At 38.0% G+C, this 14,796-nt stretch overlaps 3 protein-coding genes across 6 annotated transcripts in view; 1 reads left to right on the forward strand and 2 right to left on the reverse strand.

Moving 5' to 3' along the window:
• LOC149069985 (serine/threonine-protein phosphatase CPPED1-like) overlaps positions 1-7,961 on the reverse strand; it is a 25,711-nt gene extending 17,750 nt beyond the window's left edge. Inside the window, exon 1 of the mRNA XM_089249402.1 lies at positions 7,749-7,961. The gene's annotated coding sequence lies outside the window, so the exon portion shown is untranslated. The remainder of the gene's footprint in view (positions 1-7,748) is intronic.
• LOC149069986 (trans-1,2-dihydrobenzene-1,2-diol dehydrogenase-like) overlaps positions 3,689-14,796 on the forward strand; it is a 39,224-nt gene continuing 28,116 nt past the window's right edge. Inside the window, exons 1-2 of one of the 4 annotated variants that reach the window (XM_089249396.1) lie at positions 3,713-3,787; positions 6,788-6,844. The gene's annotated coding sequence lies outside the window, so the exon portion shown is untranslated. Of the gene's footprint in view, positions 3,788-6,787; positions 6,845-14,796 lie in introns of all 4 variants that reach the window. The other 3 variants (XM_089249394.1, XM_089249395.1, XM_089249397.1) reach the window with 3 other exon arrangements.
• Positions 5,723-10,334, reverse strand: LOC149069987 (acidic mammalian chitinase-like). The gene is made up of 3 exons (XM_089250081.1): positions 10,280-10,334; positions 7,749-7,961; positions 5,723-5,886 (listed from the first exon to the last, which is right to left on the reverse strand). The coding sequence occupies exons 1-3, from the start codon at positions 10,332-10,334 to the stop codon at positions 5,723-5,725; spliced, it is 432 nt and encodes a 143-aa protein (XP_089106207.1).

Genomic DNA, 14,796 nt, shown 5'->3' on the forward strand with positions numbered 1-14,796 from the left:
TAACCAGGATTATAGTTCCCCTCTAACTTTAATACAAATCGCACTACATTAATTTTTATACTATTTCATACTATTTCTTTCTTTCAAATAGAGTACAACTCCGGTCTACCACCGATTGAGTTGTGCCGGAATTGTCAGTGTGTGTGTTCCTGACAGCCCCAATGCGTATATAGTGTTGTGTGTCTGATTTTTTTTCAGTGCTGCCATCTATATTTCCGAAGTGAAGTGAGTAAAGTGTAATGATTGAATATTTGTACCGTTTGTAGGCCTGTTGTTCTCTGTGGCGAGACTTGTTAACGGGGAGATCGGCTCGCATTCGCGCCTCGAAGTTTGGAACCTCAGAAACCAAACCCTGTTACTCTCTGTGGCGAGACAATTCGAACTACTTTTGTTTTTTTAAACCGAGCACAACTCAGGTCTATCACCATCTATGAGCGATTTACTAGCTAGTGAGTTGTGCCGGAAGTGTAACTGTGTCTGTGTGTAACCTATGAGTCTGAGTGCATATTACTACTCAATTCATACTACTACTCAACCGTACATGCTCTTCGAACACATATCTATCGAATCGGTACGTGCTGGAACGTGTTGTATATGCTTGGCCTTAACGTATTTATGTTGTTTGAATTGTGTGCTTGTTTCGCGTGCTCCGTGGGAAATACAGGAAATAGTGGGACATTTTCAAAAAGAAGTCGGAATGGCAACAATTCAGATGGTGACGAGTCGTATGGTCCCCTAGCAAAAAATGCAAGAATATACTTCTCCTCTTAAGTTGGGTGACCATATATCATGTATTTTCCGGCCATTCCAGTCTTTTCCGACTATTCCTGTATTTTCTTGTAATTTCGGCATTCCGACTTTTTTTTAATGTCCCGTTTTTTCTACGTATTTTCAGCGAAGCCAACTTGAATTTTTTGTTCGAAATCATGTTACTGAAATCAAGTATTAAGATCATCTTCCCAACTCATAAATTACGATTATATGACTATTACGATTATACGAATGAATTCAAAAATTAGTAAAAGAAATAATGAAAGCGATAATAATAAAATTAATAATAACGTGATCCTCACGTATTCCCAAGGGATCAGCATGATCCGTCCAGGGAATTTGTTAGTGTTAGTAAACATCCATGCCCGAACCCAAACCTGCACAGTGAGAAGCTAGTTCCCTAACCACTCGACTGCCAGGCGGCAGTCGAGTGGTTATGAATTAATGAAAGATATGAAATTAATGAAAGATAATTCCAGAATGAAGGAAAGAGACAATTCCAAAATTAATGAAAGAGACAATTCCAGAATTCATGAGATATAATTTCAGAATCAATGAAAGAAGTAATTTCAGCATTAATGAAAGAAAGAATATTCAGAAAATAATGAAGGATAATTCCTTAATTAATAAAGAAAAATTTCAGAATTAATGAAGGAAAATTTCAGAATTAATGAAGGAAAATTTCAGAATTAATGAAGGAAAATTCAAGAAATGATGAAAGAAATGATTCACCTTTAGATGAGTTCTTTATCCTTTTTTTAAATCTTTAAAACCTAATATTTAGCGACCGAACTGTACATTTCTTTGGAAAAATTGCCAGGCGGGAAGTTTGTTTTTACCGGGTCACGTCATTTCCTTGCATTTGATGTCGCTGCAGTCGCGGTGGCTGGATGCTCCCTCTAGTAATAAGTCCGACCAGTAATGTCGTCTGCTTCTCTCCAGGTTACTTGTTTTGGACTTCTCCTTGTGTCCTTAAAAAATAACCGAACTGGAAGTTCGAACTTCCAGTTCTGTTTGTGAGCTTTAGCTTGTAGGGAACCGACTTCTTCTCTGTCGTCTGCTCATTAAGAGGCTCTTTGATTTGAACGTCTCCGTATGCTCTAATAAAATTACCGAACTTATAGTTCAATTTTCCAGTTCAGTTCACGAGCTTTGTTTATAAGGAACTGAGCGGAATAAAGAATATAGTTTTTTTCACTTTGAACTTCATCTTCACCACATGAGTCCCTTTTAAATTTGACATTAGATGGCAGCACATTACTTACTATATAGTGCAGTGTGGAAAAATTCACTTTTTACGATCTTACCTGTCGTCTGCTTGTGTGGAGGACCTATGTTTTGGATGTCTCCTTGGGTCTTGAAAAAATTACTGAACTGGAATTTTGATCTTTCAGGTCAGTTTATAAGCTTTGTTTATAAGGAGCGTAGCTGAATGAAGAATTTAGTTTTTTATACCTGAGCTTTTCGCCATCACCATATAAGGCACTTCTGATTTTGAAAGTAGGTAGCACGTAGCAGCACCAACAATATTTTTAAAAATGAATTTCTTAAAGTACTCTCGAATATTAAATTAATTTTAATTCCCTTTTAAAATTGTTAGTGCCATTGTGAATTCGCGGCAAATGCTACAAGGCAAAAAAAAAACAAAAAAAACCCGCTATTGGCGGACGGCGTAACAGTTCGAGTCACCCGGTATATACGGGTTTTGTCATTGCGTAACGCAGTGACAAAACTGTTCATGTGAATATAATAATGATTGATTGTCAGGATTTCAAGCCCATCGGAAAATGTAAATAATGGGCCATTTAAGTATTACGTAAGCAACTTTTTAGTCATTTTTGACCTCCTATCCCCCCAATGTCCGGTATTTTGAATCCCCAATATGTGCCGCATTTTTCTCGAGGAACTATAGTAGGGTTATCAGTAGGCTGACCATATTTCGTCGGAGGAAATACGGGAAATCAAGACTCCAAATACGGGAAAATACGGGACATCGTTAATTATCGCCAAAAATAACGCCAAAAGTAAACAAAGTTGCTAAATATTGGGGAAATAAGTAAAGAGGGAAATAAAACATTACTGCAAATTGCTATGGATTTAAATGAATTCCAAGAAATAAAACATTCACCAAGACAAATGAGGGAGATTAATATCCCATATGTAGTTGTAATTATCATAACATAATTTATGAGTGGTAAAATAATTTCATTCTTTGTCTTCAATGAAGAAAAAAATTCAAGTAAGCTTCGTGTAAAAACCGGGAAAAACCGGGACACTTTTGCTAAAAAGTCGGGACGCCCAAAAAACCAGAAAAAACCGGGACTGTCCCGGTAAATACGGGACGTATGGTCACTTCAATTATCAGGTATGAAAAGTCTGAGAAAGGAGGACGCCTGTTTGAGCACCCTTGTCATCGTCACTTACATAATTTCCTCAACAGATGACGCCACTATACTGACAAAAGGAAAGAATCCTTAAGAATTCCAGATCAGGTGGAAAAGGGGACGTATGATTATGTCAGTTGCTGCACGTATTACTCACATAATCGTGACTGGCAGTGCTAGACATGCTAGCAGGAAAAAGCAATCATTGAGTCAACTCAGAATTACCAAGTGCAAATGAGCAAGTAGATAGTAAAGCAAGTCCATAACTCAACCTGGGCAGTCCCCGAGCCAAATGGGGGGGCTCCCACAAAAAATGTACACGCATTTTGGATAAAAATGACCATTTCAAGGGAGTGGGGACCCCCGTCTAAGAAAAAGTCTTACACGAGCTCCCCTGAGGCGAGAGTTTTGATAAAAAGAAAAATGCCACTGCTTTTTTTGTAGGTTATATTACCGTGAAACTGTAGTTCGTGCGTTCTTACCTAGCTGGCAGCACAAGTTCGAATATTTCGGACTCCTTTTCGGTTTCTTTTGAAAATAATTTTAGCTGGAAATTTAAGGATCCGGCAACTCTCTGAGAAGAGCAGTTACAGCCGTTCCCACTATTCTAAAGTGTGCACGAGATTTCGAGAGTATGTTATAGATTACTTTGATTATTATTATATTTCCGTTGCATATTAATTGCTGGTCATATGTCATTATTTGTTCTCGACACGCCCATTTCATTTATTAATTAGGGTATCAAGTCATGCGAGGAATAACGTATATGTGTTTAGGGCCGTATAAACACGTGTCAGGGCCGTCTTTAGAACACCATGGGCTTGGGCTTCCTGGCCAAGAGATTTTTCTGAGGCCTTACCATTCTTTCTTTCAAACAGAGCACAACCGAGGTCTATCGCCATGAGCAATTTACTACCTAGGGAGTTGTGCCGGAAGTGTAAGTGTGTGTACCTAAGGGGCCATTCAAGTATTACGTTAGCAGATTTTCTGCCATTTTTGATCCCCCCCCCCTTGTCAGCAAAAGTCATCAAAACACTGACCCCCCCCCCCCCCCTGTCAAAATTTCGTCAGCAGCTTAGAATATTTCATATCTTTAGAAAGGGGTGGGTCACCAAAAGTCAGCAAATCCGAAACCCCTTCTCCTTCACCCCCCCCCCACCCCGATGCTGACGTAATACTTGAATGATCCCTAACACTCTGAGTGAGTATCTAGTGTTTTGTCTGATTTTCAGTGCTGCCATCTATATTTCATAAGGGGCCGTTCAAGTATTACGTCATCATCAATGGCTGGGAGGTGTTAGAACTCCTTAATACACTTATATGAAGGCGTCTCAATACCTTCTAGAGCAGGCCGGTAGATACCTTCTGCTCTAGAAGGTATTGGGTGTATCCGACTTGCTGACTTTTGATGACGGGGGGGGGGGTTGGACAATGATTACGTCATCAACCACCCTTTATGAAAATATTAAATATTTTAAAGAGCATCTTACTCGGTGCGCCAAAAACGAGAAAAACCTTTCGATAGTTTGTGGGCACTTGAAGTAACACCCCCCTCCCCCCCCCCCTATTGATAAGTGCCTTACAGAGCCACTTCAGTGATCTCTAAATGTTTCGAGGATCCAAGTGATCTGGAAATGTGTCCGGGCCGCTTAAGTGCTTTGGAACTGTGCATCACTCAAGTGATCCGTAATTATATGCCGCGGATCACTTAAATAATCTGAGAATGTGTCGCGGGTAACTTGAGTGATGTAGAACCGCACCGGGGGCCACTTAAGTGCTCAAAAACTAGTTCACATATCACTCAAGTGATCTCTAAATGTATCACGGATCGCTTAAGTGTTCTGGAACTGTGTCCCGGGTCATTTAAGTGCCACGAGACCCATAGGCGATCTGTAAATGTGCCGCTTAGTTCATTTTTACAAAATTAGGTTTGAGGAGGGTAGGCCACATCACATAACCCCCCCCCCCCCCCAGGGCCATATTTATTCCCCCATCAAATTAAAGTTCAATGAAAAATTATAAAATAGAAAAAAAAAATCTTGAAAAAATGAATAGCAATTTATTTCATATGCAAAAATGAAAAAAATCTAATCACGTGATTATATCTATGGTAACCATATTAGGATACTCCAAAACGAGGACGCACGCTCAGGGCCGCAACTGGGGGGAGGGGAGGGGGGGGGGAAAGGGGGTCTGGTGACCCGGGTGCCGGATCAGAAGAGGCACAAATTCCACCCTTTAACTTCTCCTTCAACATTACGATGGGGAGACAAAATGCGTGCTTGCCCTGCCCGACAAAGCGTCTAGTTGCGGCCCAGCGCACGCTTGTGCCGCCTTAGTTATCGACTCATTTATTTCTGTTCACAACAGATAGCGCCACTATACTTTAGAAAGCCCTAATAATTATCCAATCGAATACAATTTTTTCGGCCTTCGACCTAGGGTCTGGGCCGGATTAACCAACATGAATGCCTTCGGCACTAAAGTTATTTTGGTGTACCGTTCCCCATGGCCCCACAAAGGGGAGGCTGACAAAGCTGGCCTTATCGGCGGGTGATCCACCTCTATTAGAAGGATACGCCAACTCGACGCTGAGTCCATCGAAGCCATTGTCTCCTCAAGTACTTCACGCAGCTTGAGACGAATGTTTTCCCTCCGCTGGTGGCCATGTTGGAATACTTGACGGAACCTTCGTTCCAACCCCCGATGGCCAACAGCAACTTTAACAACCCTATTAGAGAAAACTCCCTGCGATACCATACAACCTGGAGTTGTCCCCTTGTCGAAGCAGTTAATTGACGATGACCCATGGTCCATCCCGTTGAATATTTTAAACACTTCGATGATATCCCTCCCTACACCCGCGTGCGTTCTTCCACTGTGTAAACATATTCAAGAAATTGAGTTTGTCTTCATAGCTCAAGCGTCGAGGGCCAACATGAGCATGCGTAGCTCTTCTGTGCACCCCTTCAGTCAAGTCTATGCCTCTCTGCAGGTATGGTTTCCAAAACCCTACGGCATGCTCCAGTCCAGGACGAACTAAGCCTCAGAAATACGGAAGAATGACTTAAGAAAAACGCGAAGAAACCTTTTTCAGAATGAAACTGGGCATTCTGTTCGATTTTCCGACCACCGCTGAGGAATATTCAGAAATGCTGTATAATATCAGTTCACCTAAGCCGCTCGTCAGTGAGAATTCCCAAATCGGTGACCCTAATTGTATCCGGATAGTAAACCATTCAACTCGTGAGTGAAACGTGGGTTGTTTATTATATATGTTACTATTAAACATATATTTTTTTTGGTAATCAGGTTCATTGGCGTACGCAAGGAGGGATGGGGGGTTGGGGTTCTAACCCCCCTCAAGCCAAGATTATAGTGTTATTTTGCAGAACGAAACGTAAAAAAACCTTCATTGAGAAGAAAAAAAATTGAACCCCCCCCGCCCCCTGAGAGAAGAAAAACTCCCCTTGAGAAAATTCTGCGTACGCTTATGATCAGGTTTCACTTTAGTCGCCTTAGGTTTAACCAACTTCGACTCGCAGTAGCTCTCTTTTTCCCGCCATTGGCAATTTTCCAGCAATTATGCGATATAGTTGGCTACTTTTCTAATCTTTCCCAATTTTTTGCAGCAATTGGCGATGTCCCGTATGGATCCCGGTTTCTCGTATTTTTATGAGGAAAACATGGTAAGAGTCTTTCATTGCTGATACTTTTCGATATTAAAACCTTTCAGGGGTTGAACCTTTGGAACACCTTTCGAGGGCCGGTTGGCGGGACATTTGGTCTTAATGAATGAATGCCAGGGTCTCTGCCACCGGACTTATCCCGTTGCCGAGATCTCTTCCAGCCCAGCTTCGTGGTTCTGGAACAAAGTGAGTGTGTACCCCTAACAGTCTGAGTGTGTAGCTAGCGTTGTGTATGATATTTCAGTGCTGCCATCTATACTTCAAATTGTGAGTGAAGTGTAATGATTGAATATTTGTAACGTTATAGGCCTGTTGCTCTCTGTGGCGAGACTTTTTAACGGGGAGATCAACTCGCATTCGCGCCTTGAAGTTGGGAACCACAGAAAACCAACTTCAGCCGACCACCACTGTGGGGTTCGAACCCGGATCCTCGCACCGCGAGTCCGTCACTATAACCACTCGACCACCACAGAGGCGGGACATTTGGTCTGCGGGCCGGAGGATTTGATTCCCTGTCCTACTCATTTCTAATGAGATGGGCCCTGCATAGAACAAACCCCCCTCCCCCTCCAAGAGGGAAATTCACTGAACTTTAGTCCAGAGATCAACGTACTTTTGTTTTTGTGTTTTTGAAATTTTCCATCACTAGAAATTAACTTTAAAAAAATCAGCTCAATAAGCAGAAAGGGTCACGTTCCTATATGAGGAGTTGGGGCACTGAATATTGGGGGGGGGGGGGGCATGAGAATAAAATATTGTTCAAAGGGCGAAAAATATTGTCCTTGGCCCATGGGCGAAAATTTTCAAGCAAAACTGTTCTGACTTACTGTATGTAAGTTTTACATTAGTATCGACTATATAGGATTGAAAACTCGGATATATCAATGAGCACACAAACACTTACCTAGGCCGTTGTTCTGTTTGAGGTCGAGATAAGGGTCGTAGGCGGCTATTTCATTGTTCGGTGCCAGCTTGGCGAAGGCGTACACCACGTGAGTACATAGGAAAGGATCGATGTCTTCTATGACGAATTTACCAGCTCCATCGCGATAATTCACCCAAGTTGCGACGTAGCATACGATCCTGGACGGAGAGCTGGCGAATTCTAGAGACGTTCCTGAAAAATGAAAATACAATACGAAAAACGCGATCATTTCCGAATTAATACTCACGATTAGCACCATTGTAGGATGCATTTTCGATGAAAGTGAGGTTAGTTTTTCGTTGGAGAAGCTAGATGCGTTTTTTTGGTCACTTCTCAGTGGTTTACGGCATTTCGTCCCCTGACATTCCGCCCCGGCCTTTTCACCTGCTCTGACCGTGTGAGTGGCGAAGTGAGTGACCAAGTAAATGACTCTATGAGTGGATGAGTGATCGTATGAGTGAATAAGTGAATGTGGTCACCCATACGGTCGAATTTGATCACTCATATGATCACTCACTTTGTCTGTCAAGCGATCACTCACTTTGTTACTCTCTCACTTATCACTCAAGTGATCACTCATATGGTCATTCACTCGTCTGTACAGCCACTCACATTCTATTAAAGTACGTTCACACACCTACTCATTCGGTGACTCACTTGATCACTCATAAGGTCATTCACTCACCCAACAGTCACTCACACTCGCTTACTCACTTGATCACTCATATGGTCATTCACTCATACATACAGTCACTCACACTCACTTACTCATACTGTCCTCATATGGTCAATCACTTGGTCACTCATACAGTCAGTCACATAATTAGTCACTCATTCGGTCAGGGCAGACGAAATGCCAGAGGGTGAAATGTACCGGGGACGAAACATTGGGGGCGAGTGAATGTCAGAAGTGAAATTTCCGGATCTCCTCCACAGCGTTTGCTAACTAGAATTGAGTCGGGTTGGAAATGGTGGCTGCAGGTACATTGGGAAACTGTGTGCGTGTGTGACGGTTGAAGATCAAAGATCTCACCTCGGCATTACTGTGAATATAATGGACATTGAGGGTCAAGCATTTGTGTCTGTTCATAAGTGGCCGTGGTCCCTTCGCTGCCTACCTTGAAAGATTCAACATAGCTTCCGACGACAGATGCGCATGCGGAGAGGTGGGGACAACTCTTCACAATGCGACAGCTTGTCCCAATACCAGGCAGTTCCGATTCCCCCGGCCGAAACCATGCACACAAAATGGCTGAGCTGCAGAGGCAGAGCTCGATGATAATTCGAAATCAACGAAAAGAAATAATTCCAGAATCGATAAAATTTATTATTAATGCAAAAATTATTCCAGGACCTGTTAAAAATCAGAATTAAAGAAAATACTAATTTAATAATTGGTGAAAGCTTTCAATAATTTTTGGGCCTCCCCCCCCCCCCGTTTGATTCGAGTCCCCTATGGCCCATAACTGGAAACAAAAATGGGCGTCACCCTGGGGCTGGTGCGACCGCACCTGTCAAACAACTTCAAAGAGTAGCTCTTACGGGAAGTACCCATTATGGGAATTAATGGAAATCACTGTATTATATACGTCCCAATCAGTGCCGTCTCAAGGCATGGGCCCCGGGGGGCTCTTAAAAAAACAAGAAGTATTTGAATTTTTCGAGAATATTCCAGGTAGGCCTTAGAAACATCATTTAGCCCGGGGGGGGGGGGGCCCATGATGCTCTTAAGACGGCCCTGGTCCCAATCACAGTGGAATCTACATAACGGACACTCTCCGTTCGCGGATACTTCACGTATGCGGACACTTTTGAAGTACTGTATGTGAAACAGGACCTCAATATATTTCTCTGTATACAGGGTGTCCTGTAAGTCCTAATTCGGCTTTTATCTCATCAACCGTTCGTCTTAGAGGTATGATTTCAATTTGAAAAATGCTCACCATGCGTTCAGAAATCATCATGTACCAGTTTTGAGAAACACACTGAAAATGAGGGAAAGAACAACATATATAATGAGCTTTTTTCGTTAGTTAATGCCGTTATTTCCCACTTTTTTCTCCGATTTTTGAAATCAAATACCCGTATCTCAACGAATATTGTACTTACAAATGTGTAATTTATTTTGATGGGATCCACACACACACAGAAGAGATAAAGACATTAACTTTCTAATTTGAAGTTAGAGGACGGGGGGGGGGGGGAGCGTATAAAAAGTTAGATTTTTAATACATTATTTTGCGACACACTATATTTCCACATTCAAAACTGATGCAAGGTGAATTCTGAACACGTTTTGAGCATTGTTTAAACTGAAATAATACCTCTACGACTAACGGTTTAATGAGATAAAGGCCGAATTAGGTCTTACAGGACACCCTGTATAAATGAAAACGGACGCTCCAAGTTAGCGGACGAAACTTTTGGTTCCATTGCGTCCGTTATGGAGAGGTTCAACTGTATAACATGTAATTTTTTAATTACATTTAAAGAAATATTTGCATACTCACCTTCAACGGAGAATACCACGACGAGTATACAAGTGAAGAGGAGAACAGACTTCATGGTCGAGAGTCCAAGATTTAAGGGGTCACGTGTTACCTCTTAACGTGGGGGGGAAAAGTTAAAATATAATTAAAAATACTATTTAACCACTGATTTATTCGAATTTTTTTTTACATATTTTTGATTAAATATTCTATCCTTTGTTGGTATAAAATTTTACATATCTTTAATACTTAATTTTTAAAAAAAATTCAAAAAAAATACATTAAAACAGCTTGCGCACATGATAAAATGACACGACATCAATGTAACCAAACAATATTGAAATTAAAATGAAGAAAATGGTTCATTTTTCATAAAATTAACTCAAAGATTGATATTGCATTAGCTCATTCTTATTTCCAAATTCAAAAATTCAAAAAATTTTCTTTTATAAATTAGATATTTATGAATGGATCTGAAATCTTTGAATTCGTTTTATGGAAAATGAACTGTTTTCTTCATTTTAATTTCAATATTGTTTGGTTACATTGATATCATGTCATTTTATCATGCGCGCAAGCTGTTTTAATGCATTTTTTTGAAATTAAAAAAAAAATTAAGTATTGAAGATATGTAAAATTTTCTACCAGCAAAGGATAGCACATTTAATCAAAAATATGTGAAAAAAATTTCTAATAAATCGATGGTTAAATAATATTTTTAATTATATTTTAACATGTTAAGAGGTACGCGACGTCTTAAAAAAGTTTTTTATTAATAATTATTTAATACACATAAATTCTAAATTGAAATATTTAAGAAAATGTGAAATGAACAGAAAAAATTGGTATGAATTTAATAAGTTCAATTTGTATTATCTAAAAAATTAAATTTAATGAGTTAAAAAGGACTAAATTTGTAGAATTTTTTTGTAAAATATAAATTTCAAATGAATTTTTTCAAAAATAAATCTGATAAAAATTTTAAATCGATGTTTGCAAAAAAAAATTAGGTGAATAAACTGTAGCCAAGAAATTTGAGGGAAAATTTAAAAATAATCGAAGTTTTTTTTTTATGAAACTTTAAAAATAGCAATTATTTAAAGGGAAATAATTTTTCAAAGGAAATGATAAATTTTAAAAATACTTGAGAAAATTCCAATTTCTTTCAGGAAAAAGAATTCAAGAGAATCTCTCATGAAGAATTCTAATTAATTCAAGAGAAAATAATGAAAAAATTGGAATTCATTGAAGAGGGAATTATGAAAAATTCGAATTAATTCAAGAGAAAATTATAAAAATTTTGAATTCATTCAAGAGAAAATCACAAAAAAAAATTCGAATTAATTCAAGGGGTATAGTAAAAAATTCGAATTAATTCAAGAGAAATTTATGAAAAATTCGAATCAATTTTAATTAAATTTATTCTTACCCAAGAATATTAATAAACGTCTAGCGTATCAGACACCGAAAATTTGAAATTGAGTGGAAAACTGCCAATTTCTTCAATAGTAAATGGATTCAAATACCGAGTGAAAATTTTATCTCATTTACCAATACAAAGATATTAATTAAGAAATTGAGAGATTAAGTGAAATACAAAATTATTAATTTCTTTAAAAACATTCAAACGAATCGAAGATTGTCCATAATCACTTAATTTCACCAATTTAAAATTATAAAAAAAAACATAATTATCGATAAAAGATAATTAATAGGTATCGAAATTTATGGCTTTTGAAAAAATTTGAATAAAAATGCTAAATTTGAGATATGAAACATACCGTTGATGTGTTGTTTCACGAAAACAACTGATAAAGCGTTGATGTATTTCTTATAAAGAAATTTATTTGTTATTTATTTATAAAATCTAATTTACATTAAGTAAAATATTTTATGAAGAAAAGCAATCGGAAAAAAAAAATTTAAGTAAACTATTTATTGTACTAATAAAAGTAGTGTAAATTTTCGGTTAAAAAAAATCCAATCTAAACACCTGATGACAACGCGCAATGTGTTAACGTCCTATGCCAACCATTTCTCATTAATTGTAATGATGCAACACCTGTTGAGTGAGGAAACAATGTGCAGTGGTAATGGGTAACAATGGGGAGTCGTCAATTTATTTTTTTATAATCAAGGTTGTTTCTTAATTATAGTCCAATTGACGTGCGCGAATTGTCATCGGCTGATAAACTGTGTGGGAGACAAATTGGTGTGATTATGCGGTAATATATAGCAGTGTTTCTCTTAACCTTTTTTGCACATGCCCCTATGTTATTCAGGGCCCCTCACCATCATCTTAGAAGAGAGATAATTTCTCATCACTGGATTTCGCTCGTTTATAGCAGGGTGGCATGTGGCCGGAAATAGAAGAAATGAAAGAAATAATTCCAGAATTAGTGAAGATTTAGAATTAATGAAACAAATAATTCCAGAATTAGTGAAAATTCAGAATTAATGAAACAAATAAATCCAGAATTAGTGAAAATTCAGAATTAATGAAAGAAATAATTCCAGAATTAATGAAAGAAATAATTCCAGAATTAATGAAAGAAATAATTCCAGAATTAATGAAAGAAGTAATTCCAGAATTAATGAAAATTCAGAATTAATGAAAATTCAGAATTAATGAAAATTCAGAATTAATGAAATAATTCCAGAATTAATGAAAATTCAGAATTAATGAAATAATTCCAGAATTAATGAAAATTCAGAATTAATGAAATAATTCCAGAATTGATGAAACAAATAATTCCAGAATTGATGAAACAAATAATTCCATAATTGATGAAACAAATAATTCCATAATTGATGGAACAAATAATTCCATAATTGATGAAACAAATAATTCCATAATTGATGAAACAAATAATTCCATAATTGAGATGACACAAATAATTACTGAATTGATGAAATAAATAGTTACTGAATTGATGAAATAAATAATTACTGAATTGATGAAATTAATAATTACCGAATTGATGAAATAAATAATTACTGAATTGATGAAATAAATAATTCCAGAATTGAAGACAATTCAGAGAGAGAACTAATGAAAGAAGTTATATATTTTAAAATTTTTGAAACCAATAATATCAAAATTTTTGACAAAAATAACATAAATCAATGAGAGATATTATTTCACAATCAATAAAAGAATAATTGCATAAGTATTGAAAGAGATGATTTCAACATATATAAAGAAGGAAAATAAGTTCAGAATATTATCGATAAATATAATTAACGAATCATTTTACGTGTGGTTTCAGATAAAAGAAAAGATCTCACAATAAAATTAATTCAATCAGTAATTAATCAAAAACTTTTTCAACATCAGCGAAAAAAAATTATTTAAGAACTAATAAAAATTGATAATTAATAAAAAATAAATAATTTCAGAAGTTCCAGTTTAACTCGGGACCCCATTGGTACCTTCTGTTAAGATGTCACTAAATTACATGAGTTGGTGGCCCGCGGGATTCGTTGGAAGTCTCAATTTGGCCCACCGTATCTGAAAGGTTGAAGGCCTCTGATTTATAGTAAACAAAATTAAAATTTTTTCATAAATAAGCTTAGTCTGCATCCCTCCCCTTAAGCTGGAGTTCAGTGAGGGTTCTGTTGTGGTTGTTCCGTGATACGCAGTCTCAACATCATGAGGCTCAGGCAAAGTGGTGTTTCGCCCCCCCCCCCCACGTCAGAAATTTCCGGAAGCCCATCAACAGCTAATGTGAATTGCATATTTACATATTCAATCTGAAAAATCATAGCACTAGATGTGATCATGTAGCTCTCCTATGGTCACGAGGACCCCCACGGTTGGCTGTCTCAACCAGCAACATGGGCCCCCTCAGGCAAAATGATAGTTTGTAGCCTCCCCTACTTCGGGCTGGAAATACCACCAAACCAAAATTAAATTCCCTATCTCATAGAAAATCATAATACAGTTGAATCCCGTTATAACGAAAGCCAAGAGACCGGAGGAATCACTTCGTTAAAACGAAATTCCGTTACAGAGGAATTCCAGGTTACCTAGCATTGTTCCTATGTGAAGTTATTTGGGAGATTAGAGAAAAGTGTTAGTTAAAACGATATTTTCTCTATAACGGTATTCGTTAAAACGGAATTAGGGCTTTTGTGAATGGAATAATCTTGCTTTCACAGGGTTGCAATATCTCAACAGTGTTGCGCCCGAAAGAAAAGATAAAAACACTTTTACCGTTACAGGTGAAAATCGCAATTAAGTCGGGTTTTCCTAGGAGCAGGTTTTTGTGTGCCGCATGAACTGAATATTCCCCTTTTGCGTCGGCAGAAACGTGTAACTTTATCACGCCCCCACCCCACCTTTTTGTTTTCGTAGCGTGGTGCACCAGCTGCTCCGTCGTCTGCATGTCCACGCATTTCTGTCATTTTGCACGATAAAAAAATGTAGACAGAGAGGAAGGGAAGAAAACACAAAAAACGCGGCGCACGACGCGTTTGACTCCTCCAGAAGCAGTCGGCCAACCATGCCCGACGTAAAGCGCTGTCGCGGAGCGTGT

This window comes from Pholcus phalangioides, unplaced genomic scaffold (assembly GCF_987345545.1).
Source record: "Pholcus phalangioides strain wild (caught in Gottingen) unplaced genomic scaffold, Ppha-v1.0 ptg000022l_1, whole genome shotgun sequence".
In the NCBI taxonomy this organism is placed as follows: Eukaryota; Metazoa; Arthropoda; class Arachnida; order Araneae; family Pholcidae; genus Pholcus; species Pholcus phalangioides.

Coding starts and splice junctions, on each gene's coding strand:
- LOC149069987 (XM_089250081.1), bottom strand. CDS start 10,334: ATGAAGTCTGTTCTCCTCTTCACTTGTATACTCGTCGTGGTATTCTCC. Junction 7,962..10,279: donor CGTGGTATTCTCCGTTGAAG/GTGAGTATGCAA, acceptor TTCATTTTTCAG/GAACGTCTCTAGAATTCGCC. Junction 5,887..7,748: donor CAAACAGAACAACGGCCTAG/GTAAGTGTTTGT, acceptor TTTCTCTAATAG/GGTTGTTAAAGTTGCTGTTG.